Source organism: Nannospalax galili, unplaced genomic scaffold, assembly GCF_000622305.1.
Source record: "Nannospalax galili isolate Female #2095 unplaced genomic scaffold, S.galili_v1.0 scaffold1496, whole genome shotgun sequence".
NCBI classification, from domain to species: domain Eukaryota; kingdom Metazoa; phylum Chordata; class Mammalia; order Rodentia; family Spalacidae; genus Nannospalax; species Nannospalax galili.
Window position 1 is genome coordinate 136,103 of NW_008337179.1, and position 23,221 is coordinate 159,323.

The window sequence follows — 23,221 nt, forward strand, 5'->3', positions numbered from 1 at the left end:
AAAGGATCAGGAAGCAGTATTGGTTCTCCAGGTGTCTGGGGCCCCAAGACTAGGAATGGCGCAGGGCCCAAACTAGTAGAGAACAGCGGGGGAGATGGAAGGGTTAATGTGGCTTGGGGATTCAAGGGGCGGAGGGCTGCGCTATAGACTTAACCCAAGAGGTCTGAGGATAGGAGTCGTATAGGCATTTTTATTTACAAATTTGAAGTATGAAATAATTGCCATTTCCTTCATGTTGTGGTAGCATTAGGAATGCAAGAACAAGGACAATCTTAATTTTGAGTTATAGTTGGACATGGTAAATTCTTTCAGAACATGTTTCCACTGGACAGATCTGAGGATAGGAGTCGTATAGGCATTTTTATTTACAAATTTGAAGTATGAAATAATTGCCATTTCCTTCATGTTGTGGTAGCATTAGGAATGCAAGAACAAGGACAATCTTAATTTTGAGTTATAGTTGGACATGGTAAATTCTTTCAGAACATGTTTCCACTGGACAGAATGTGAGGTGAGTGTGGTGACTATCTTAACATGATTCCCTGGTGCTCTTCTGACATAGTGTGGCATTTTTCTGGGAATCAGCTTTCACCTGGACAGTAATAGCACACATGGAGTCAAAATGAGAAGTATAGGAATCACTGAATTGTGCCTCAGAGGACTAGCAGAAGGACAGGAACGATGGACCAGGCTGTGAAGCTTAGCATGGGCTTTGTACTTTCTGAACACGCTTACTTTGCTTCTCTGGTTGCTACTCATTGGCCCACACATCTCTGGCCCCTTCAGCCCTGATCTGACTTGTTGGCATTGTCTTGGCTTCAGTCTTTCTGTACTTCATGAAGTTGGTCATTGGTGCTCATTGCTGGTGTCACTCTGGGGGCCATGGCTAAGCAGGGCTAGTATAGAACAGAAGGACAGATAGTAGGTGGTTATAGTAGTGTGTGACCACCAACAGGAATGTTTAGATTGCCTACTGTGATGAGGACAACATATACAGCTGGAAAGACATGTGGGTCTAATTTATGATGGTTCATCTGGGGATTTTTCAGCTTTGCCAAACACAGAATTGATACACATTCAGTAGAAACTATGTTCTGAATTTTGGTCTTTACCTTGACTAGTAATGTGTGGCATAGTGTTCTCGTACAATGCTGGGCAGTGATAATAAGTGACAGCTCCCAGTCAATCATTCAATCACAAGGGAGATTCTGTGATTCTCTACAGTGCTGTGTTGTAAAGCTGTGATGTCTGGCAGGTTAGGTGTATATAATACATTTTTGAATTACGATGTTTTCAGTTTTCCATGTAGTTTATTGAGATGCAGTCAATCCTAAGGCAAGTAGTATGTGTGTTGTAAAATCCTATTACCTTGTTCCTTGCTAATTCTTTCCTCGAGAACTTGTAAAGAATTAGTTGGCTTTGGATTTTCAGGAGGAGTTAGTAATTCTGGTTCATAGCCATAGAGAAAGAAAGTAGACCAGAATTTCAACATCAAATTAGATCTTTTTCCCACTTTCATCTCCTTCTTCTGAAACCCATACCCACCTGTTCTTGGTAAGCCAAAATATATCTTATTGGAGTCTAGAAGGCCAATGTAAGTATTGTCTGCTGTGGGGCCATAACAGAATGCCATAGACTGGGTGGATAAAATAATGGAAATTAATTTTCTCACATTTCTAGTATCCAGAAGTCTAAAATCAAGTGTGGGCTGGGTTGATTTCTTCTGAGGCCTCTCTTGGGTTTCTAGAAGATGTCCTCTTGAAAGGATACCAGTCAGATTGGGTTAGGGCCCACCCTAAAGGATGCATTTAAAGGCCCTGTCTTCAAACAAAGTCATATTCTGAAGTATTAGAAATTAAGAATTCAACAAATGTGCCGGGTGTGGTAGTGCGTTCCTTTAGTCTCAGCTTGTGGGAGGCAGAGGCAGGTGAATTTCTGTGAGAAGAAGGCTAGCCTGGCCTCCATAGCTAGTCCAGCCCAGCTGGGACTACAGGGAGTCCCTTTCTCAAAATAGACCCCCCGAAGAGAATTCAACAGATGGAGGAGGGAGGACACAGTTGAGGCCAAGCAGTAGATGTATGAGTGCCTAGAGAAGCAAACTTGCTTTTTCGGCCCTGAAAAAGAAAATTTGTTTTTTTTTTTTTTTTTTTTTTTTCATTTTAGACTTTGATGATAGCATGTTTGTTAAGACCTCAACTCCTGAAGAGTGGATCACACAAGGAGACTACTATGCCAAGCACCAGTGCTGGAAGGTAAGGGGCCTGGCCAGGAGCCAAGGGTGAGGGGTGTTTGTGCCTGCTGCCCTTGACAGATATCATGAGCAGGTTTCCCACCATTGCATTGATCAGAGGACAGGGTGAGGATAAAGGTGATTGTGCTCCTTCTTAGGAACCATCAAGTTATCCCAAGAGGAGGAGAACTCCTTGTGTGTCCTCTACCATCAGTGCAGGCATGACTACCCCTAATTTTGGTCAAATGTCGGAACATTACTGATAGGTAGATGGAGGGCTGTGACTTGTGCCCTGGCAGGAACTCTTCTATTGATTGATTGATTTTGCAGTTCAGTAAACTCATCTTGGGCCCAATCTTACTTTATTTCTTCTTGTGACAGTTTGACAATGGCTGTTTCAGCAGCTCCAGGCACCCCACTCTCCTCAGCAGCATCCCTCACAGGAATGAGGGCAGGCACTTGTTCTTGTGGATCTCTTTTTAGATCCAGAGTCCTCCGTGGACATACTTATACTTCTCACTGGTTGGTACTAAGTCACATGGCCCTCATGTCTTCGGAGTCCTCTGGGAATGGAGCCCTACCTGGAAGTTTCAGCTTTTTCTGTAGATTAGATTCTGCTATATAGCAAGAAAGTGTGAAGAATACTGTCGGCAGCAACAGTAGCAGCTACCACTACAGGCTGAGCCCCCTAGAAACAAACACTTTCCAGAGCTGAGTGCCTGGGTGCCTGTGCCGCGCATGCAACTACAGTGCTTCCTGAAAGAGCAGCTGTACTGGGTTTGAGCACATGGCTTTCTTCCGTTTAGTGCCTCATGTTGGGAGGTCTAGCTTTTCAAGTGTCAGAAAGATGCCTGCAGTTTCTCTTCCACCTCCGAACAGATATTGTGAGGCAGTAATTTCTCTGGGGAGCTCTTTCTGCTGGTCTAGCACCCCATCTTATCGGAGTCTATAAGGCTAGACCTGAGTGAAGGGACAACGCAGTGGTGAGGATCCTGAAACTGCAAGTCAGAACTGGCTTGAAGCCATGCTGTGAGGTGTGTCTCACATACCTGGGAAAAGGAGCTCTCCAAGTTTCCTAGCCCCAATTCCTAGAAGAATATTGTCTTCTGTTACACAGAAAATAGTTTACATCTTCAGAAAGTAACTCACATCTGGGATTTATCAGTTACCTGTTGCTGTGTAAGAATAACCCCCAAACTCAGTGGCTTAGCACAAATTATTTGTGCTGCCCGCAGTTCTGCGGATTGGCTGTGTGAGTTCAACTGAGTACTACTCTAGACTCTCCTGGAGAATTTGTGTGTTCACATTCAGCTGCAGAGTTCTGCTTCTGGGAATTGGCTGGTTCTTGGCTTTGGTGATGGGGTCACTGGAGGTCCTAGAACACTTGTCTCACATCCTCCAGCAGATCAGCTTGAGCTTATTCATGTGTTCAGGACTTAAAGAGTGAACAGAAGTATGTCAGTCCTTGAGGCCTGGTCTTAGAATTAGCCCCACGCCACTGCCCCTGAATTCTCTTGACTAGATAAGTCACAGCTCACATAAAAAGACAGGGAGCTTGGCAGCGTTCCTGAGTACAGTGGTAGGAGAGGCTACAAAGGTGTACTGTCAGAGTGTGGGCAGAGAGTGAAGGACTCTGGCTGTCTTTGCAGTCTATTACATGAGGTGAGGAAACACAAATTGTACTGCTGTAGATTTAATATGTATGGAACGTCATTTTAATATATATAATATTTAGCTGCAGAAATTGATTGAGCCTTAAACTTTATTCATTGTTTGTCCTTTTTATAATTGGAAAGAAATACTGAACGTTTGGCTGTTGTTGTAAAACCAAGAACTTTTTGGCAGGGTGGAGGGTGGTGGTAGGGAGGGAATAGTGAGATGAGATGGGAAGCAGGTGTGGGTGTGGCGTTAGAAAACTGCAATATATCAAGTTACCTTTACTCCTTTCAGAACATCATTGCTGTTGCCCATATGTGTTGTCCATGGATTTCCAATTATTTATCCCTTCAAAAATACCTTTTGAATGTTTGAATCTAAAATTTTTTTAGGGGAGCCGGCACAGATGAGAATGTTATAAAAAGCCTTCTCCTCGCCTGACTTTATTTTGACCCCGCTAAAGGACTTCAGGACTCAGGTGGCTTATTGAGTTTTTGGCTGCATGTCAATGAATGTTTCAGAACCACCATACAAGACCATTCATTCAACAAATACTTGTTGAGCTATGGGCCAAACTTTATGTTTAGATCCTAGGAATACGATGGTGAGCAACAGAGGCACATAGATGAGTTCGCAGTTCAGTTGTCGCAGGTGCCACAGATGAGAACCAGCTGCCTCCAGAGCCACCTGTCCCAGACACAGGAGGTCAGGAAAGCCTTTGTTAAGAAAAGGGACCTTGTGGAATAAATGAAGTTAGTTAGGCAGAGAAAGGGAAGGAAGAGCATATCAGCTAGAACAGTGCATGCAAAGGCCCCAGGGTGGGAAGGAGTGTGGCACAGGTCCCAGGAGTGAATGAGGCCTGAGGAGCTGGGGAGACAGGAGCAAAGAGCGCTCTGTCAGCAAGTGCCACTTGGTGCCTCCATGCCCACACTGAAGACTAATGCCAGGCACAAGGTGAGCTTTCTGCTCCTGCATCCTGTGCTGAGACACATGCAAGCATTTCTGTTTTAGAAGAGCAGATTTCTGCTGGCCTGGGTTTGGGTTATGGTTAGGGACCCTGTGACACTAGTTTGTATACCTCATTGTCAAGAGGTTTGTTACTACAGATCCTCATGCTCCGAGAGTCTGGATGTGCTCTGATGCCATCCCTACCGCATTTCTACCCCACCACTTCTACTGCTGTTGCACCAGCACATAAGTTACCACTGTAGTTAGCAACTATGTCAAAGCCCAGAAAAGCCACTGGGTGATTTTGGGCCCATTGCTCCAAGGCTCTGACTAAGGTTGCTACTACATAGAGTGATGAGGAGGATGCCTCATGTATGCAGCTTGTTGGAAGATTAAACAAAATTGTTATTGTGATGGCCTATAGAAATACATAGTGGACACCGTTTTCATGGCTTCTGGCTACTTCCTAATGAAACCTTTGGGTGTGTAAGCTGGTTCCACTGCTGAGCTCTGTCTTTGGAGAGGCCTCTCTTTAAATAACCTGCACCTTCCTGCTCTTTCCTGTCAAGTTGGGCAGGGCAAGACACAGGGCTCTGTCTGTAGGAACATAATGCATGCTTTGACTCTTGTTCTGTCATCTCCATTACCTTGCTGGGAATCAAACCTTTTGGCCTATTCTAGGTTGCAGCTAAGTGTTACCAGAAAGGAGGTGCATTTGAGAAGGAGAAGTTGGCCCTGGCTCACAATACTGCCCTGAACATGAAATCCAAGAAAGTCAGCCCTAAGTAAGTATTTCAGGATCATGTCAGATATGCTCCGCTGACAGTAGCAGTCTGAATATATTGGTCAATGTTTCATGAAAATCCTGTTGTGTTTCCCTTTCCCTAGGGAGAAGCAATTGCAGTATTTGGAGCTAGCTAAGACTTACTTGGAATGCAGTGAGCCAAAGCTGTCCCTTAAGTGTCTGAGCTATGCTAAGGAGTTCCGGCTCTCTGCCCAGTTGTGTGAGAGGTTGGGAAAGGTATGGTCCCCAAACCAAGGTGGTACTCAAAGATTGGGGCTTCCCTTGAGCAGATGGAGGGTGGGCCTCTTGACTTCTTCTGGCAGAAAGAGGCTCCAGTCCTTTGAAGGAAGGAGAGGCTGGCCCTGTTGACTATGGTCTTTCTTTCTCTACTTGCTGAAGCTTTTAGAAGACTCTGAAGAGTGTGTCTTTGTGTCTGTGTATGTCTATGCGTACATCACATAGACATGTGGTTGATACCAGGGAGGCCAAGTCTTCAACCAACAGCAGATGGTCATTAGAATATTTTAAAAAACATTTTATTATTTTTATTTTATGAGTGAATTGCCTGCATGTGTGTAAGTGTACCTCTGTCGTGCAGTGCCTGCAGAAGACAGAAAAGGGCGTTGGATTCTCCTGGAACTGGAGTTACAGATGAATGTTAGCTGCCTTGTGTGTGTGGAGAACTGAACCCAGGTCCTCTTCAAGAGTAGCCAGTGCTCTTAATTGCTGAGTCATCTCTGTAGCCTTGCATTAGAATATTTTTGCTTTCTCTTTATGTTCATAGTCTACTGTCAGCTTAAGTAGCTTTGTGTTTACATGGAAGTTTTGTGTTCCCAAGTAATTACTCTAGATCTTTACTGTCCACTCCAGCAGCCATGTGTGGCTCCTTGATTTAAAATTAAATGAATTCACAGGAAATAAAGTTAAGTTTTGTGTCCTCGTGGTCACTAGCCACAGTGTGAGGGCTCATTGTTGCAGAACGGCATAATTGGGGCAGAGCTGCTAGCCTGGAGTACAGCTACTCATAGAGTGGTCAGCAAGCTGGCAGTAGGCCACAGATAGTTGTTTGTCTGCAGCAGGATTGAAACAGGAGAGAATAAGCAGAAATTGTTTAGAGCTGTGTTGTTCTGCTTGACCTTCAAGCAGTGGTCATTTTCTAGAAACTCCTTTAAAATTGTTTTTTCAGTTTTCATGTGTGTGGTATGTGTACACATGTGTATGGTGCACATGGTGTGCACATGCCTGTGGAGGCCCAGGGTTGATGTTAGAAGTCATCCTCCATTGCTCTTCTATCTTCTTCATTGAAGCAGGTTTCCTCACTCAAACGCAGAGCTCACTGGTACAGCTAGTCTTACTCTGTGGATCTCCCATCTTTACTTTCCAAGGCCACCATGCCCACCAGGCTTTTTTTTTTTGTAAGTTTTTTACTGAATTTTTGTATATTTCATACAGAACATCTTAATCATCTTTATACCCCCTTCCCCATTGACACCTTCCATGGCTCCCCCACGGATGCATGTATTCTGTCATTTGTATAAAGGCCTATCAAGTGAAGTTAGTGTCCCCAGATGTTCCTCAGTGCAAGTTCATCCCCTGAAGTCTAGTCAGACTATCTAGAGTCCTACCCTTTAGGAAGATCAGTTCTTCCTCACCCAGCAGTAATCAGCTGCCAATAATTCTTTGACTAAGATTGAGGCCTGTTGCCTATTTGCAGTTCTGTGCTGGGTTTTTGCCTGCTTCAGTGTACATGGGTCTTGTGCATGCTGACACCATTGCTATAGGTCATTAAGAGCAAGGTCCCAGGAGCCTGTAGGACTCTATTTCCATGTGGTCATGTGCTGTCTCCCTGGCTCTTACAGTCTTTCTGCCCCCTCTTCCACAATGGTCCTGGAGTCCTGGCTGGATGGAGTTTATTATAGGAGTCCTGACCAAGGACCCATACTCTGCAGACTCTTATTCTCTACGCTTTGGCCATTTGTGTCCTTTTGTGTTTATGACCCTCTGTTGCATGAGGGAGCTTCATTGATGAGAGTTGAGAGATGCATTAATGTTCTCTCTACCCCTTGTTCCACTGTGTTCTGTGAGCCTTAGGTGTAGAGGTTTCATTGTAGATGTGTCACTTAGGCTTGGGCAGTTCACAGTCTCTGTGTATGATCAGTTGTGGAACTCCGTAATAATCTCCAGATGTTGCAAAAGAAGCTTCTTCGATGAGTGGTGACTGGGATACTTGTCTGTAAATATAAGGATTCATATTTTGCATATAATAATCAATTACATTTCTCTAGGGATGTGACAGCCTTGGGGTGTTCTCTAAGGTATGTGACCTCTCCAGACGTGTGCATTTGGCTATATTTACAGTACCACACATGAGTTTCCTCTTATTGAGTGGCCTTTAAGTTCAATTAGGTAGCTGTTGATTACCCCTAAAATAAAAGCGTCACTACTGCCCCAGTATAGTTTGCTGTGCCAGTCATTGTTTTGGTTATTAGGCCTTAAAGCTGGGGTTGTTGGACCATCAATTGATGTTCTCCCTTAGCAGCTTGTGTAGTGCTCTCCAAATCTATGAGAATTAGCCTTCAGGGGAGGTGGCTTCCAGGTTAGTTCCAGCTTTCTTGCTCCAAATCCTGTGTCCAAAGTATATCCTGTCTTCAACGATAGGGTTTTACCCTCAAGTTTTGGGAGGTAATCAAGGGCTGTGGTAATAGCCTGTGCAATTTTGGGAACTACCCTGGCCCAGCAACTCAAAGGGAGATGTCTCCTATCTGGCACTGTTTATTATTGTAGAGCCTTCAGCTGTATACATGGACTCATGTAGAGATATTGTATGTGTAATTTTCAGTAGATTTTTGGTCTTTTTTGTTTGTTTGTTTTGGAAACAAGGCCTCCTGTAGCCCCAGCTGACCTGGAACTCACTATGTTGACCAGGCTGGCCTTGAACTCACAGAGATCTGCCTGCCTCTGCCTCCCGAGTGCTGGGATTAAAGGTGTGTTGCCACCACACCCAATTTCAATAGGCTTTTGTACTAATACAATTCCCTCTGGGTTTTTTATACTAGCTAGACATTATTTATCTCTTTCTTCTCTCTCTCTCTCTCTCTCCCTCCCTCCCTCCCTCTCTCTCTCTCCCTCTGTTAACCCTCTCTCCAGTTAAAGTATCTCCATTTTCTCCATTTCTCCCTTGATAATACCTGTCTCCTATGGTCCCCTCTTCTCTTGAGCTCTTTATTTCCACCCCACCCCCAGGCTTTTAACAGTCTCAGGTATACAAACTCAGGTTCTCAAACTTGTGGGGCAAGGACTTTAGCCACTGAGCCATCTCTCCAGCCCCACAATTCCTTTGTAATATACCAGTTATGATGGAGTAGAAAATCTGGCAGTTGCAGAAGCTGTACCAGAAAGCATCTAGAGATCTGTGAGCTGTTCTACCTCCTGTCAGAAGTTTCCTACCCTCCAGTTGCAAGGCAGGTTTCTGCATCTGTCAGTGTGGCAATTTCTAGGATCTCTGGGTATGGGATAAGGGGTGGAGGATGGGACCTACTGAGAAATTCAAAGTGTGTGTCTAGGTCAGTGTCTGAGAAGGAGATAAGGTCTTCTCAATGCCGTAGACCTGACTCCATGTTTACTACAGGATGTGACTTGTAGGGATATGGGAGGTGGAGATGGAAAAGGAACACCACACTTCAATTGGAATGGTCTTTTGGGTCCCACATTCCTGGAGCTAGGATAGTTTCCAGTTTTTCTAGCCTTTCCAGTTTTTCTATCCTCTGCCCTCCAATCTTTATGCCATTGCCTTGAACTCTAATTAGAGGCTATAGGAAACAGGCCTTGCCTGTCACTTTTTCTCTCTCCCATTGTGTGCTGTTTAACCTGCCATCAGCCTCATTTGCATGCATTATTACAGATTAACTAGTGGTGCTTTCCTGACACATACATTTAATCTTATCTGAGTAACATCTGTGCTTTTGCTTTCCCCACCTTTCTTATTGTGTTAAGCTCTGGCCATGTCTTTCTCTAAACTGGTAATATTCTAGAGTGAGCATTCACTGTATTACTGTCTATTTCCCCAGTAGTGAAAGTCCCAGCTCCTACTAGTACCTGGCTGCCACACACAACATTGGTATAGCACATCTCATGACTCCCCTGCTGGAGCCTTTTATGACATGTTGTTAGAGGGGCTTGCTGCCCTGGAATACACGGCTACTGTATTCAGTTACTAGGTATGACCACCTTGCTCTCCAGAATGGCTATTCTATTTTGTGCATAAGCGTTCTATGTCCTCATATCCTTGGCCCTGTTTTGCAGATTGTAATTTTTGAAAACCAGTAGATGTCTCTCACTGTGGATTTAATTTACATTCCTTTGGTTATGAATGAGATTGATTTGGTTGAATATCTTTACTTTAATCATTCAAGTTTTCCCTGCTGCAAACTACCAGTTTATATTCTTTGAGTGTTTTTGTCCTGTTTCCAAGGAAGTCTTTTCCTTGTGGTTGTAGAATTCTTATGTTCTAGGCCTGCCAACACTTGTATGGTAGCTACTAGTCATATGTGGCTATTTAATGTTAAAGTTAAATTTTAAAATTCAGTTCCTAGGTTATACTACCTACATATCAAGGTCTCAGTATTCGGATGTTGTTAGTGACTAATAGACAGGATTATACAGTAGTGGAACACTTCTGTTCTCTCAAAGAGCTCTGTTTGGCAATGCTGCTCAGTATTAAAATTGTTTTTCTTCCCTCTCTCCTTCCCTCTTACCCCCCATCCCCTTTATTTTTTTCCATGCTAGGAATTTAACCTGAGACCCCACAAGTTAGGCAAGCGCTCTACCACTGAGCTATGTTCCAAACCCTTAACGTTGGTTTTTCTCTTAACTTTCATGCGTCCTTTGAACAGCTTTGTAATCATCAAATTCATCAGTTTTTCTCCTAAAATTTGTGTGTTTGGGGTTTGTTGAAAACATTTTTTTACCTCCAGGTCACAAAGATATTTTCATAATTTTAAACCTCAGTAGTTTCGTATTTAAATCTTTAAATCACATGGAGTTTACCTTTGTATGTGGTGTGACACTGGGATTTAGCTTATTTTATAGTTTTCCTAATATTGTCTATATTATAGTTTCAAATGGATTCTAAAATAATAGACATCTTGTTATTCATGGTATTAGTTTATTTAACTTTTTATGGTTTATTTTATTTTTAATTATGTATGTGTGTCTGTCTCTGTGTGTGATGTATGTGAATATGAGTACAGGTGCCTGCAGAGGCTAGAAGTATCAGATCCCCTGAAACTTGAGTTATAGGCAGTTGTGAGCTGCCCAATATGGGTGCTGGGAGCTAAACCTGGGTCCTCTGGAAGATCAGTTTGTTTTTTTAATCCCTGAGCCATCTCTCTAGCCTGTAATGGTTTATTTTTAAGAGAAAAAGTCAGAATACTCTAAATAAAAGTAAAATTGTTCTCTGCTCTAGATAAGAGATGCTGCCCATTTCTATAAGCGAAGCCAGTGCTACAAAGATGCTTTCAGATGCTTTGAGCAGATTCAGGAATTTGACCTTGCACTCAGAATGTACTGCCAAGAGGAGCTTTTTGAGGAAGCTGCCATTGCAGTGGAAAAGTAGGTGGTTTCATTCTTTTGCTTCCTCCTTTCCTCTCACTTCTCTCAGAAGGATATTCTGCCACTTCGGAAGTGGCCTGACCATGTCAATCTCTTTCACTTGAGTAGAGGCCTTGGTGCAGTGGTGGAGTTCATTGAGAGCAGGATGCTGCCTCTCAGCCTCTTGATAAGCTCTGACACAGCATGGTGAGGAGAGAGGGCTGGAAAAGATGGGTATGTTATAGTGTGTTTATAGTAGGAAATACTGTCTCCAGTCAGTCAAATACAAGGACCCTTGAGAGCTTCATCAGTCTAACATGAATCCAGCACACCTGGTAAAAGAGAAAATTTGCAAGTTAGATAGGATGACAAAGACTGCCGCAGTCACTGGTGTTCATAGCACTCATTTTGTCCTCTCTCATTACCACTGTCAAATTTGCCAAACTTGAGTACGCAAATTATTATCAGGCTGTAGTTTTGATTATACATAAATTTTGCACTGCAAATTAACTTTCAATTTAACTCGTACCTGCTTGAGTTGTACCACTATAGTATTTCACTAAGAAAGCATAGTAATGCCTGATTATTTTGTTACTATACTAGTAACTAGACAGTGAAGAATTTCTAAAACTACTTGAGTGCTTGACAGGTTTAGGTCCATTCTCTAATATCTGCACATGGGGGCTTTATTTAAGTTGTTTTGCATTGTATTTTGGAGGGATTTTCTTATTGTGGTGATGACAAGTTGACATTGTACCCTCTGTCTTTGCAGATATGAGGAAATGCTAAAGACCAAGACCTTTCCCGTTTCCAAGCTGTCCTATTCTGCCAGTCAATTTTACTTGGAAGCTGCTGCAAAGTATCTGAGTGCAAATAAGACTAAGGAAATGATGGCTGTCCTTTCCAAGCTCGATGTAGAGGACCAGCTGGTGTTCCTGAAGTCTCGGAAATGCCTAGCAGAAGCAGCAGACCTGCTGAACAGGGAAGGTCGGAGAGAAGAGGCTGCCCTGTTGATGAAGCAACATGGCTGCCTCCTGGAGGCTGCCAGGCTCACTGCCGACAAGGACTTCCAGGCCTCGTGTCTGCTGGGAGTTGCCCGCCTCAATGTGGCCAGAGATTCTGACATAGAACATACAAAGACTATTCTAAGAGAAGCACTTGATCTCTGCTATCAAACTAGCCAGCTGTCTGGCATCGCAGAGGCCCAGTTCCTGCAAGGGATCATCCTGCGAGACTTTCAGAAGCTCAGAGATGCCTTCATCAAATTTGACATGCTCAACCACTCGGCTGGGGTTGTGGAAGCTCTCTATGAAGCAGCCAGCCAGTGTGAGGCTGAGCCTCAGAAGGTTCTGGCCCTGGCTCCAGGGGGCTTGGAAGTCCTTCTCAATTTGGTCAGAGCCCTCAAAAAAGTGACTAACAATGCTGAAAAAGAAATGGTCAAATCTTGCTTTGAGTTTTTTGGAATTTCCCAGGTAGATGCCAAGTATTGTCAGATAGCCCAGAATGACCCTGGGCCCATATTGAGAAGAGTTTTTGAGTTGAATTTGACCTTGAGTGAGAAGAAAACGAAAGATCACTTCTTGATCACAACTGAACAGGTGAAACTGGCTCTGAACAAGCACCTTTTGAGCAGACTGTGTCAGATCACACAGAGCCTTCTTGCAAAGACCTACCCGGCAGTCTGCACAAGATTTACTGTGGGCTTAAAATGCGAGGATGAGCGGTGTGAAGATTTCCACAGACCCCTGAGGCGCTGTGAGGCCAAGTGCATGGTTCAGTCAAAAATGCACCTGGTGGCAATCAATGGGTTGCTTCTGGAAGCCAAAAAAGTATTCCCTAAAATCTTAGCTGAAGAACTTGAGGAAATTGATGGTATTTTGTCTACAGATATGTATAGCCTTTGTAAATCCTTCCTGAATGTCCTCTTCCCTAGGCATTTCCATCAGAGAGTACTGTCAGAAAACCCCATGGCTTGCAAAGAAATTCTCAAGACAAATTACAAGTCCTTCCGATCCTACCGGTTTGCCTTGAAAGAGTACATCTATAACCTGTTCCAAAACGAAAGTGCACACAGCCGCCGGGAATCCACAGACCTGTGGTTGAGGGCCATGCAGACTTTCCTTCTCTCATCCAGCTACCCGGAGGAGTTTGAAAAGCTGCTCCACCAGGAGGAGGACAGTTACAATCGGGAGCTGAAAGCCCTGGAGTCTGACAAAGAGGAAAGGAGCAGGGGGAGAGGCAGCAAAATGAAAGGAATAGAAGGGAAATTTGGCATGCTAGTGCCCAACAAGGAAGATGAAAGTACAGAAAAGTCTCATTTGTGCTTCATTCGGCTGCTGGAGAGTTCCATGGACCAGCTCTATGTGCATAGAAACCCTGAAGACTACAAGAGGCTCTTCTATCGCTTCATGAATGTCCTCATCAAGCGATGCAAAGAACCACTCATCCCCAGCATTATCAACACAGTGCTGCTACTGGAACTCCAGTTTGTCCACTGTGGAGTGGTGCTGACCCGCCTCTGGAAGAACGCCGTCCTGTGCCTCCCTAAGAGCTACATTGCGCTCTTGCACTACTGGGAGTTCCTGTCCAGCAAGAAGGACAGGGAGCTCAGCGATGTGTTCTCCATTATTCAAGAGTACAAGCCGAAGGATGTGGCCAGAGCCATTCGGGACTTCAGGTTCCACCTCTCCTACCTCGTCAAGGTGCTGTGTGGTTACGAGAATATGAACTTCAATGTCCTGCTCGATGCCTTCAGTGAAATAGACTATGTGATTTCAGGCGAGGCTGAGCGGACACTGGTGCTGTGTTTGGTGATGCTGGTGAACGCTGAGGAAGTCCTGCAGCCCTTTTGTAAGACACTTCTGTATCGCCACTTCCAGGAGATCCAGACAAGGCTGGAGCTGATGAGCATGGACTGGCCAGACCAGGTTCCCCAGAGGCTGCGGAAGGTGGTGCAGCGGGTGTTGGTGGCGGGCAGCGTGAAGTCTGTGGCTGAGGCACTGCAGGATCTGCTCTTCGAGCGGGATGAAGAATATCTGGTGGACTGCCACTGGCGGTGGGACAGTGTGCACACCAAAGGCACCACTGTGCGTGGCCTCTGTCATGAGGAGGTCAGACTGAACCGCCTGCTCTGTGTGGGCCCTGTGGACCACTTTGCTGAACCAGAGTGGGACTTAGGTGAAGACGAGATGGAAGAGTTGGATGAGGTGGCATTGGAGGAACGAGATCACTTTCTGGCCGCCATCCTTTCCCAGAAGCAGCGCAAGGCCTCCGTCCAGCGCAAACTACGCAGAGCCTGCCTGGTGGTGTCTCTGTGCATCACCTGGAGGAGATGGATCCAGGCAGAACATGTCAGGGAAGAGGCCAGGGAGCCCAGGGCTGGGAACTTCAAAAGGGCTGATGTAGACAGGACGCAGTGCGACCTGTGTGGTGTAAAGTTCAGCCGCAGCCCCGAGGGCTACTTTAATCCTGGCAAAGTGTTTGAGGGAGCAGCCTCAGAGGCTGTGGTCCTTTCCAGGGCTGAGCTGGAGCGGAGGGAATGCCGCGAAAGAAGCAGCGAGTCCTATGAGCAGCACATTCGCCTGGAAAGCCACCAGAGGCAGCAAGCAGCCTATCAGAAATACCTGGAATTTTTCCATGAGAAGGTGGACCCAGCCATCGATGAAGGCAAAGTGGTGGTACAGGACATTGAGCAGAGCATATGGATCCGCAGTCACCTGGGCTCCAAGGAACAGAGCCACATGCTGCAGAGGAAGGTGCAGGAGCGCATCAGGAGGGTTTCGGATTTGGTGGAGGAGCTGTACAGGAGGAAGGCCTGGGCTGAAGGTGAGAGTCCTGCAGAGGTGGGTCCAGGCACTGAGATGGGCCCAGGTGAGGTAGGACACTCAGAGTTACAACTGACTTGGGGGTGGTGAACTGTTAGCATTAACAGAAAGACAAGTGAAGGGTGTCATCAAATTCCAGCAAAATCTCAGTTGAGACCCTTGCCAGATAAATATTTGTGATTATTGTAAGTCAGGATGATTTTCCTAGGTACTGCAGATGAGAAAATAGTTTGCTAACTAATTCTATGGAGAAGATACAGGGAGAGTGGTTAAAGTCGTGAGGAAACTCTTCAAGGTTCCTTTGTACTCATTCAGTGATCTTTTCTTGAGCATCTACTAGGTGATGAACCCTAGGATAGGTACTGAAAGTGTATGGGTCTCTTCTGAGGATGGCCCCCTAAATCACACCCACTGTGAGCCTTTTGTAATAGGTTTTATCTGGTTTTTGAATCAAGTTTTCCCTTTATTAGCTAGCTACTTTTCAGCAATACTGGTATGCATAAAATTAATAAAATTGCATTTAAAAATATTCTGTAATTCAGAATTTTCCCCAGGTTAGGGCTTAATGACATTTTGACCACAGGTTGCCTTGAAAGACTTGCCAATGTTGGTCTCTACAGATATACAGTAATGGCACTGGGCTAGCATTCAAAGGTAACTGATGCTTGTGGTGGCAGAAGGCAGCTTTGGGTCCCTTACATGATAGGAAGGGCTCTCCAGTGAAAGCCAGATTAGCTACTGGGAGGTGGGATTTGAGTATTTGACATTCAGTGCCCTTTTTTTTTTTTTTTTTTTTTTTTTTTTTTCTTCCTGTAGCGGTTTCTGTAGCAGAGGAGGTGATGACTCGGCAGGTCAAAATTCTGACCCTGTCAGTTAAGGATGCACAGGATTGGCTGATGAAGACTGAATTCCGCTTGAAAGAGGAAGGTAAGCCTTTGATGGCTCGTAGGTGAGTCTCAAGTGGGTTTTCCAGTGATGTGAGAAGTGGTTCATTCCCTCTCTGGTAGTGTCACTCTGGCAAGCCAAAGTGTCAGTGACACAATTGTCCCATCTGACTATGGGAGCCATTTTTTAAAGCTTGTGATAGTTGCTAAAAACTTCCATTGGTCATGAGCTGTTATTGATGATGTAGTCACTCCGTAAACTCAGTACAGCAACTCCCAAGGATATATGGTATTGTAAAACCACCCCTTGATAAATATGTTTGCCTATGTCAATCTATCCTTTTAGCCAGTGGGGATCTGTTGCGTGTCTAATATGTGACAGCCCTAGTCTGGTCTGGGGATGTACTTACGAACAAAGCAAATCATTAGGGAAGTCACAGGCATCCCTGCAGAGGGTTCCAAGCTTGTGCAGAATATAGCAGGTTTCTTGCTGGCAGTCAGAATTTTGCCACATTCTGTATGCTCTTAGAATGTCTTCTCTCTTGCCCTTTCTGACTGTGGCTCACTTCGAGCTGGGAATATTGCTTCTTGTTCTGAGTGTCTCACTGGGCTGATACTTTTCCAGTGCTACTGAAAATCCAGACTCCAGAGCAAAGGAAAACTTGGAGGAACTTGGCACAAATGTGACAATAAAAATGTCTTTAGCATTTAAAAGTTTCTCCAAGGGATTATGATTTTGATTGTTTCAAGGGAGAGATAATTAGCATACCAACACAAGGAACCAGCCTATAAAGAGCTTAATTCTGGAAGATATTTGCTTTGCCGCCTCTTGGGAAGCCATGCCAGTACTCAAAGGAAAGTTCCATTTCTCTAGCATCCAGGCAGAAGGCTTTTTCTTTACATTAAAACAATAATTATGGAAGGTTAGGTTTTTTTCAATATTTTTATTTTATGTGTATGAGTGTATTGCCTACATGTGTGTAAGTGCACCCATGTCGTGAAATGCCCACGGCCACAGAGGTCAGAAGAGGGCATCAGATCCCCTGGAGCTGGGGTTATGGACAGTTGTTACCTGCCATGTGGGTGCTTGGAAATGAACCCAGGTCTTCTGCAAGAGGAGCTAGTGCTCTTAACCACTAAACTGTGTCTCCAGCCCAGAAACATTAGGTTTTACTGGATGCTGAACTTCACAGTAGAACAGGAAGTTACTGTCTTCATTTGTTTCTACTTTTTGCTTCCTAAATAGGTATTGTTCAAGAAGATGATTATGAAAATGATGTTGAAGACTTTGGCGAGCTCCGTCCTAGAAGGCGGTCCCGGAAATGCGGGAAACAGCGAAAATACTAACATTTCACACAGCTATTGCCTCTTAAACCTTCAGAACATTCCATCTTGTCTTAGAATTCTGGATGCTGGGGCAGACTAGAAAAAAGAATGTGAATTAGTCTTAAAAAGGAATAGGTCACCTTTGCTTTTCTTTCTTGTATTCCTCATTTAGTGGTGGCTTAGGGCCTGGTTGTTCCCTCAGCTACAGGGACCTTCTGTTTTCCAAGTTGAAAGCATTGCTTTCCCCCAAACATGTCCAGTTTAAAGGAGTGGTAGTTGAAAGGAACACTGAGATTCTTCTGGCCAAAGCCTCAGACTCTCAGGCTCATCGGGGCATGAGTCAGTAGCAGAAGACTTAGCATTTAGACTGGCATGCCTCATTTCAGAGTGCCCCTTTTCTGGGCCAGGAAATCCCTCTGCAAATCCCTCATCTCTTGCCACACTGCTGTAACAGAGAGCAGAACCAAGGCATGTGTGCCCAGGGTTCATTTGGGCCTCACCATCAGCCAACCCTGAGCCCAGGCTACTTGATGATTGTCTATGAGCTGGCTTCTGTGATATATGTTAGCCTTTATCTCTCTGGCAACTTTTCTACCCTCCCTCTACTTTTTGTAATCATTCTCAGCTCCCTGTGCAAGTCACGTTAGACTACCTCAGAATGTAGTCAAGCATTCCCCCAGCATCCCTTGGACATCCTTTCCATATGTGGGAATGTTTGAGGGTGTTCCAGTCTGCCTCTCCAAGGTAGTCCTACCTTTGCCTTGGCTGTTTTGTAAATGACCTGAGAAGTGCTTTGTGAATAGCCCATATAGTGATGTTTCTTGGTTCTCCCTGGCATAGTTGACACCCATGCTTGGGTTAACATCTTGAGTTTCTACCCACTGAGCATTCTAGGTGGGAAACGATGGACAGAGGAAGAAGGCAGCCTTCCAACCTGGTTCTTTGGGATTTGACTGGATCACTGCCATGTGGCCGGTAGGCCCTGCCAAAGGGCGTTGCATGTGGTCTGCCTGTGGGAGGCCTGTGTTCCCCTCCACCCACTGCCAGCAGCCATCAGTCTGGTCTCATTTGGGAAGCCTTCGTGCCTCTGATGGTCACTGCCTACCCTTTTCCCCCAGCCCAGGTTCACACTGGCCTGAGGGCTTTGTCCCCACTACACAGAATCAGCTTTTCCTCCATGTTGCTGCTGCTTCTGCTGCTCACTGTTTGCCCTCCATTGTCTTTCTAAAGACCAGTATCCTTGAAATCTTTGTGTTTATAATTTTTATTAAGTTGTGTTTCTCATTTTTATTCCAGATTTTTTTATAAACTTGCCAGAAAAACCTAATCAAATATTGCTGTATTACCACATTTTTATAAAGTTATAGCATCTCTTACTTGCTGTTGTCCTTTTGTTTATTTCATATCTTTACTAAGAGTAAATGGATGAATCCTGGGGTTGGTTGCATCTAGATGCTGGCTGATGTTGGCTGGAGCAGAAGCTTTCTGTGCTTGCTAAGGTTAAGAAATCCCAGGTCACACAGGCACAGCTGAGTGCAGGCACTGATGTTGGTGGGAGTATTGCTGAGAGCCAGCCTTCTACACCCTTTTCCTCTGCATGTACGGTTTAGACAGCATGGAGTGTGTCAGTGTTGTGTCCTAGGGCTTTCCCCTAGCAAGAAACATTGCCCTAGAAGGTGAGAGACCTGGAATCAGATACCTCTCTTGCCCCTCATGAGCTGAATAACTTGGGATAACTAGATGTGTTCATTATAGTATCTAGATGCCCCACCACCCTCAGGGCCTCAGGACCTGGTGTGGGGGACTGGAGAAAACAATGGTGATAGAAAGGCACAGTATGTGGGGCTGGCAGCAGTATCTACACACCCCCAGTTGGGCCTCTGTTTCCCACTTTGGGACTTTGTTCTGTAAGGTTTAGGATTTGGATACCTTTAGGTCTTGGTGCTGTGATGTCAGTGTTCACTTACATGGGGCAAGCAGGACATCTGTGCTGAAGGAACCAAATTGTTGGAACTGAGCTTCAGGATTAAAGAGGCTCAGCACTGGAAATGATGATCCCACTGCCTTCTCTACCTGCACCACCCAGTAAGCTGCCTAAAATCTTCCCAAGAATCCATTCCTATAGCTCAGAAGGTCCCCTGAGAGGAGGATGAGGAATGTCACTAATGACCAAGCTCAGGAGCCTAGTCCAGAGGCAGGGCATTGTTGTCCCAGGCCTGCCTGGAAGAAAAGGATATGGGTGTGTATCAGCATCCCAAGACCATGCTGTAGTTCATCAATTCTCTAGAAGAGTTCAAGGACTTCACCTGTAGCAGCAGTCATGACTATGATTTAATCTTGCAAAAGCATTCTAGGCACAGCCCATACTAAGAAAGGTAGGTGGAACAAAGGTGGGGGTGGGGGTACCAGGTACTAGAGTCCTTTCTGAGTCACACAGGGCGTGGCCAGCTCTCTGGCAGAGTTGTGAAAATACTTGTGAGATGTCAACCAAGGAAGCTTACCAAAGACGTGGGGTTTTTTTTTTTGTTGTTGTTGTTGTTTGTTTTGTTTTGTTTTTTGGTCTTTTTGAGACCTGTAGCCCCAGCTGACCTGGAACTCACTATGTAGACCAGGCTGACCTCAAACTCAGAGATCTTCCTGCCTCTGCCTCCCAAGTACTGGGTCCAAAGGCATGCGCCACCACACCTGGCGACAATGTGTTCTTACTGGGCTAGTCAGTCCCAGAAAGAAAGCTGTTCAAAAACCTACAGTTTAATAGACCATTTAAGCTGATTTCCACACAGGGGGTGCTCCCTAGTCTGAGCTTGCTGATCACTGAACTAGCTGGCTTTGCAAACAACTCTCGATCCAGTTGCTGGGTACGCATATACATGGATGCTGACTATCTGTATTTCCAGCGAAGGAGTCAATGCTCAGGGACAACTCATCCAAAAACCTTCGTGAAGAAGAAACCATGTTCATAATGCTACTTAGTCACCCCACTGCCTTGTGCCCCGTGATTACCATCCTTAACACCATATAAAGTCCCTGGAGGCTTGCTGGGGGAAGGAAGGGCCTCACACATCTGGTGGCTGTATCTATCTTCCCTGAACCCTAACGCACATGACTTTGGCCTGAACATTACTAAAGCTCTCATTCAGAAACTTGGGAACAAACCCTCACCTTCCACTGAACAAGGACTTGGGAAGATGATGTGCTGGCTAGTAACATTCCCAGTGCTGCTATCCCCTCACCAAATCACTGGTGAAGAAACTGAGGCTCAGGTAACCTGACTGCCCTGGGTCACAGAGGCAGTTTGAGTCAGGCTTTTTTTTTTTTGTCTTTATGAGACAGGGTCTCCCTGTCGCCCCAGCTGTCCTGGAACTCACTATGTAGACCAGGCTGGCCTTGAACTCACAGAGATCTGCCTGCCTCTGCCTCCCAAGTGCTGGGACTACAGGCATGCGCCACCACGCCTGGCTAGGCTTCTTTTTAATACAGTTTATTGATTTATTTTTGTGTGTGTATAGCATACATGTGGCAGTTAAGAGAAAAATTTGAAGGAGTCTTTTTTCCTATCATGTGGATACCTGGGTTCAAACTCAGCTCCTCAGGCTTAGTGGCAAGTGCCTTTACCCACTGAGCCATCTCACAGGTTTCTGATTCCAGTCAGCTAATAGCAAATGGCCAGCCATTCCTTCTGGACCCCACCACTCCAACTCAGTGTCAGTACATAGAGCATACCGGCCTTGGGCATTTAGAAATCATACTCCCCGAAGACTCTGCTTCTCTTTTGACAATAATGCTTTTCCTATATGAAAGTAGAAGGCCCAGTGAGGAAACCTGCAGGTGTTTGCACTCACTCAACAGGAGCAGCCTGGCTCTGACCTCATAACACAAAGCAGCTACCCACATTTGTTCCCAGTAGATAGCCCAGTCCTATATGGCTTCTGGCTTCAGTTTCTAAGCCCTCACCCTTCCCAACTCTGGGCATTGGAATTCACATTCAGGAATCTCTATTCCCAATCCCATCCCCAAACCTAGGGCTGAAAATGCCGTAATTCACTTTTTCCTCAACCAGCCTACAGCAGTTTCCCAAGTAAAAGCTTGCAGTTCAAAATGAGCTCCAGGTTTGCTGGGTATCCTGGTCCACAGTGACTGTTCCAAGAGCACAGCTCACAGCACTGCTATCAATAGTGTGCCAAGAGAGAATATTCATATTCATAGGCCCTCAGTGTCACCCAAGTCTGTGTCCCCCCACCCCCATGGTCAGAGTGCAGCAGCTGTCTCTGGTGCCATGGAACAACTTTTGCTGGGTCCTTTAAGCCAAATGGGGGTGTTTCCTGCAGCCAGTGAAAATGAGCAGGACTGAAAACCTCAGAAAACCCCTTCATAATCTTTTTTTTTTTTTTCCTTTTTTCTCTTTATTTGAGACAGGATCTTTCTCACTGTGTAGCCCTGACAGGCCTGGAATTCAGATCCGCCTGCCTTTGCTTCCCAAGTGCTGGGATTAAAGGCATGCACCACCACTTTTGGCCCCTCTCAGAATCTTAACAAAACAACGTCCACAGTTTATCCATCCTCCTATGAGGTATTCCACTTTAGTTTTTAGACATTAATGGCTTTGGAAGTGAGCTTCCTGTGTTTCCAGCCACTACCAGTATGACTTTGATGATTCCAAGGTTGGATGGTCTAATAATAGGGTAATGCCTGTGGTTATTGGTTGTGCATGAAATGCCTCATTTTACTTAAATTAATTCAAATCCCAGTCTGCACCTTCTTCCTCTTCAGTGGAAAATCAACATCAGTCATTGGGAAGCCCTTTTCTTCCTTCGAGTCTGTCTTAAGGATTAGGAAGCTTCTGTGACAGGGATGAAACAAGGAAGGTGCTGTCCCTTACCAGTGCATCCTCTCTGCCATTGATTCAACGTCCCTTGGGGCTGGCACAGTATGAGACAAAGTGTCTGTGTATGAGGCTGGGAGTCCTGGACATGTCTCCAGTCTCGGTAGCTAAACCATTTCATGCCTCCCCTGAGGTTTTCCCATCTCCTGTTGTATTACCATGAAAGTGAATACAGGTCTCTACTGGCCACAACACACCCTGAATGGAGGGCACTTGATGCCTTAAATTACTTTCCTGGGAGAAGGGAGAGAAATATAATAAGCACAGACCAGGTGAATAGAGTTGGGGACCAGGTAGACTTTCAAGGATGATCACTCTCCTTGTCCCCCATCCATCCCTGGATGTGTATGTGTGTGTCAGGGGGGGGGACTCCACTCACCTAGAGGTGGAGCCTGTCCCTTCCATAGAATTTAACTTTAGCTAAGACAGCAGAGGCAACACTATGCCAACTCTACTTTTGTCATTAAGAGGCCTGCTGGATTTGTGGCAATTCAGTGGTTTTGTGAGGACTGGAGTTTGCTGTGACCTATGCTGTGATGGACCCTGGCTAGCATGCAGAAGTGAAGTGGAACCCCAAGTGCCTTTCACATGAGCAAAGCACTCTGGGTTTCAGTTCTGTCTGCTGAGTGTGGCCAAGTCAGTGCTGATGCAAGTGGAGCAGAAGAACTACCAGCAGAGTCCTTCCCCAGTGTATGCCCCCCCCATCATAGAATTAGTCATTCCTTGCTTAAGATATCCATGGTTGGGTCAGTTTGTTATAGCAATAAGGAATTAAAATAAGGCCTACTGTGTAGGTACTATTTGGCATGTTGCTGTGCCAACTCTAAATTTTAAATCTAGAATGATACCTGCTTATCTATTTGTAAAGTAAGGGGTGCCTGAGGCTGGAACAGATGGGTGGCAGAACAGAGCTCCCGCTGGAGCATGTATGCTCCAGGAAAGGGCTCACCCACATCTCCCCGGCCTGGTTGGGATGGTAGTACCTTAGTACCCAAGGCTGCAGACTGAGGGGATCAAAAACTCCCCTGGAATGAAGCATTGGTCCTCTGGGAAATTGGAAGGTAGCTGGCTATGCAGCCTTCAGCAACAGCCAAGAAC

General features: G+C 45.3%; 1 protein-coding gene across 1 annotated transcript in view; it reads left to right on the forward strand.

Annotated features, from left to right (window-relative positions):
* The window catches only part of Trank1 (tetratricopeptide repeat and ankyrin repeat containing 1), an 87,586-nt gene extending 68,969 nt beyond the window's left edge, over window positions 1–18,617 (forward strand). Inside the window, exons 16-22 of the mRNA XM_017797924.1 lie at window positions 2,164–2,252; window positions 5,516–5,619; window positions 5,723–5,855; window positions 11,083–11,228; window positions 11,980–15,032; window positions 15,863–15,958; window positions 17,162–18,617. Of these exons, the coding sequence (XP_017653413.1) occupies window positions 2,164–2,252; window positions 5,516–5,619; window positions 5,723–5,855; window positions 11,083–11,228; window positions 11,980–15,032; window positions 15,863–15,958; window positions 17,162–17,262 (3,722 nt within the window). The 3' untranslated portion in view covers window positions 17,263–18,617. The remainder of the gene's footprint in view (window positions 1–2,163; window positions 2,253–5,515; window positions 5,620–5,722; window positions 5,856–11,082; window positions 11,229–11,979; window positions 15,033–15,862; window positions 15,959–17,161) is intronic.
* The last annotated feature ends 4,604 nt before the right edge of the window (window positions 18,618–23,221 follow it).